General features: G+C 42.7%; 1 protein-coding gene across 1 annotated transcript; it reads right to left on the bottom strand.

Moving 5' to 3' along the window:
* Positions 1–1,516: 1,516 nt before the first annotated feature.
* LOC309557408 (olfactory receptor 1468-like) lies at positions 1,517–2,476 on the bottom strand (the record flags this gene model as incomplete). Its single annotated transcript, XM_082260124.1, has 1 exon — positions 1,517–2,476. One exon carries the CDS (start codon positions 2,474–2,476, stop codon positions 1,517–1,519), a length of 960 nt encoding a protein of 319 aa, XP_082116250.1.
* Between the last annotated feature and the right edge of the window lie 1,689 nt (positions 2,477–4,165).

Raw genomic sequence — 4,165 nt, 5'->3', positions numbered from 1 at the left:
GCAAGCTGGAAGTGACGGCGCGGGCCGCGGCCGCAGAGGGAGGAAGTGGAAGAAAGGTGATTATATTTTCTTCTGGGAAAAAAATCTTGACTATCCATTACTTTTTTAGGTGATGTTCAGCAAGCGGATGGCCCAAAGTGGTTTTTGAGGCCGGAACTCCGCTTTAAGTATTTCATTAAAGATTTCTTTCAAATATTTTAGATGTCATAGTTCACCGGTTTTATAATTTTATACAGAAATAGCCTGACAGAGTTGGGTTTAGGAATCCCTCCAGCAATTAGATATAGGGATGGATCACAGAGATGTCAGACTGATAAACTGTCTGGTTCTTAAGAATTATTACTAAATCATAAGAGGTACACCCTCAATGTAAGGAGAGTCATAAGGGATCCATCATGAGGTCAAACCAGGTGTCTTACTATTCGGGAATGGAAACAATCTGGTTCCCCACCATCACAGGTTGAGTTCCTTTCAAGGTCCAGCATGAGAATGAAATATATGGGAGTGCCCTGTGGTTCAAGCCTTCTGGTCCAAAGTGCACGAAACTCTGTCTACCATGTTTGGCATCCCTCTTGCCCCTGACCCGACATCTGCCCTCCTGAATCGCAAGCCACCTAACCTTACACACTGTCAATTCAAACTTTACCTTTATGTCACGACGGCTGCAAAGCAAACCATCGCGAAAGCTTGGAAAACCCCCACGCTCTGTCATCTAGCTATGCTACACAGGGTTACCCAAGCCATGCTCCATGTTAAAACGGAAGCAATTTTGTTGAACAAACTGGCCCCCTATGAATGGCTCTGGCGACCCTGGATTGACCATTGCCTACCACTGGGCCTTGACGACAGCCTTGTACTCACCTGATTGGTTACCCTCATTACCGGCTCTCTCTTTTCCCACCTGGGCCCCTAAGGGGGTTCGAGGCTCCCTCCGGGCACCTGCTGATACCCCCCCCACGACCCTCCCCTACTTACCCCACTTTCATTCCAACCCCGCCAACCCAGCCCCCCCCCCCCCACTAGGCCCCTGGTGTACCCACTTTAGAGCTATACTTTTGTTTTGGTTGAGACCCCTTCTGTGTGGGGGTCCATCCACGCAGCATGGCCTCGGCCACACCTACAGCTTGAGCGCACCCTCATTGCATCCCAGATGGGACACCGGGTCGATCCCATATACGTATTGCATTTGCTACCTTTTGTTTGTGTGTTATATACAGCAGTTTTGTATTTCAATGCGCCTTGTTTTACCTAGGCATGTACCTACTATTTCCACTGCATATTGCTGTACCATGTTTCTTTTGCCTTTAATAAAAACCGTTTAAAAAGAAGAATGAAATATAGTTCCGGATTTTCTACAACCAAACACATAACACAGTCTTTTGATGAGGTTTTATTTAGGTAATGCACTATGCACCTTGGGTTTTGCCTTATTATTTAAAATAAAATATATGGGGACATTGCCATACTTAAATGAGGTCTGGCTACTCTGCCCAATTTACCTTGGATTGACAATTGTTCAGGATCGGGTTATGGATGATAAGATTTGTCTTATAGCTGCATTGATCTCTTGGTTTCTCAGGGTGTAAATAAAAGGGTTCACCAATGGAGTGACCACAGTATAGAGCAGGGATAGGACTTTGTTCATTATCACAGAATGACCAGATGGAACCACATAGACCAAAATCATGGTGGTATAATATGTAGAGACGACTCCAAGGTGGGAGCTGCAGGTGGAGAAAGCTTTCTCTTTTCCCTTGGATGATGAGATCTTAGTGATGGCTCTGATGATAAGCCCATAAGTAGATATGATCACAAGGAGAGGGAACATAGTGGCTGCAGATGAAAGGTAAGACACGACCATTTCAACGATGGAAGTGTCAGAACAAGACAACTTCATGATTGGAATAACGTCACAATAGAAATGGTCAATAATATTGTCTCTGCAAAAATCCAAAGTTGTCACAAAACATAAAGCAATAGACATGAGTAGGGTTGACATAGCCCAGCAGGCAAGGATCAGACAAATACACAACCCAGGTCCCATAATCAGTGAGTAATGAAGAGGTTTGCAGATGGCCAGAAATCTATCATAGGACATTGCTGAGAGGAGGAAACTTTCTGTAACTAGAAACACACCAAATAGGAAAAACTGCGTGAAACAGCCAATAAGAGAGAAATAAGTGCCGTTTCTAAGTAAGATATGGAGCATGGGGGGAACAATGTTGGTGGTGACCAAGATCTCCGACAATGACAGATTGGAGAGGAGCACATACATGGGAGAACCAGAAAGTTTAGAGAAAGATACCAACAAGATGATAAAGAAGTTGCAAGTCAAAGTCACAGCATAGGTAAATGTGAACAGGCTGAAAAAGACAAGTCTGAAGCTTTGTTGGATCCTCAGCCCAACAATAAAGACATTATTAATCAATGATTTGTTCTGTACTTCCAGCAATTCCTGGGGAATCAATTCTTCCATGCCTTTAAAAAAAACGCAAGTAAAGGATTTTGAAATTTTCATGAATAGTTTTTTGGTGTGACGCCCAAACAGTCTGACACTCAAAGAGAAAAATACCTGGCTCCACAAGTTACAGTAAAACCTTGGATTGAAAGTAACTTGGTTTGAGAGCGTTTTGCAAGACAAGCAAAATTTTTTTATAAATTTTGACTGATAAACAAGCGATGTCTTGAGATACAAGTAGCGTCATGTCACAACTGAGTATAAAATAGAGGAGCCTCTAGGTGTAGCAATATGGTTACATTTAATGAAGGTTCAACATTTAGCAACTCACATGGTTTATGATTAAAATAGGCACATCTAAGTATGCCGGCATCAGGGGTAAAGCTGCCCACATAGACCATCCTTCGCACTGCCATCTACGTCATCCCTTCCACACTGCGCTCCACCAGCGCTTCAAGCCTCGCTTTGAGATCGCTCTACTGCTGGGTAGTCTTCTTGGTCACAATTGCAGATTGACATTGGTGAAAGCCAGCGGTGCGGAGGACGGTCTATGTGGACAGCTTCACCCCGGATGCCTGCATACTTAGATGTGCCATGTGAGTTGCTAAATGTTGAACCTTCATTAAATGTAACCATATTGCTACACTTAGAGGAGCCTCTCTTCTCTTTTATACTCTGTAGCTCCTGCTAGATTTTGCTTCTAATCTCCTTGTGTAGGCGCCATTTGTGGATGGACATTTTATGATTACACAACCTATCACATTGCTTTCATCATTTTATATGGACTATAAACCGTAGGACTTATGAATAAATGGTCGTGGAATGAATCATCTGAGTTTCCATTATTTCTTATGGGGAAATTTTCTTTGATATAAGAGTGCGTTGGATTACAAGCATGTTTCCAGAACTTATTATGCTCGCAATCCAAGGTTTTACTGTACATGGTTGGCCAGGTACAAAATTCAGTATATTCTGTGATCAGTATAAGGGCCTCATTTACAGAAGTGGGAAGTGCGCTAAAGTGAGGAGAATTAAAAAGAACCTGAGCTTTTTTTTTACTTTATCATGAGGTGAAGATAATACAAGGTATTTCTCCACTTCAGATCAATGATGTTAAGAAACCTTTGAAAACTTAAGAGAATCCTACATGTTTCAGCATTCTATATGGCAAGAGTCTGTTTGCAGGTACTGTCTGTTAATGTTGTACAAGGTGGTATCAAAACGTTTCTAGACTAGGTTTGTAACACGCCAACAAATGGCAGCACAAGGCTGCACACACAGTCACTAGGAGCACTGACCTTCATAAGTCAGTGTGCCAAAAGACATTGTCCTGTGAACATTGGGAGCTGTGCAACTGGTGCTATTCTGACCACGTGCCTTACCACGTCTTCTAATTCATGGACAGCAGGTTATAACAAACGTGAGTTTCTCGCCAGAAAAAAACATGATCTCACTTCCACAGCCACCCTACTCATCAAAAATGACTATATCTACAACTCATGGTAAATTAGTGTGATGATCAATGGGAAGAATGCCCGTTACATTTGTGGTCATTGGGGAGAATTACCTCCTTACAGATAGCTAAAAGGATCAATGGTGGAACCCCTAGCAACCTCTGGCGGAACCCTATGGTTCCATGGAATCCTGGTTGAGAAATTATTTTCTAGAATACAACATGATCTCACTCTTGCACCCAGATTTGGCTCC

This window comes from Pelophylax lessonae, assembly GCF_965119305.1.
Source record: "Pelophylax lessonae genome assembly, chromosome: 6".
Lineage (NCBI taxonomy): Eukaryota > Metazoa > Chordata > Amphibia > Anura > Ranidae > Pelophylax > Pelophylax lessonae.
This window is presented reverse-complemented; position numbering and strand designations above follow the sequence as displayed.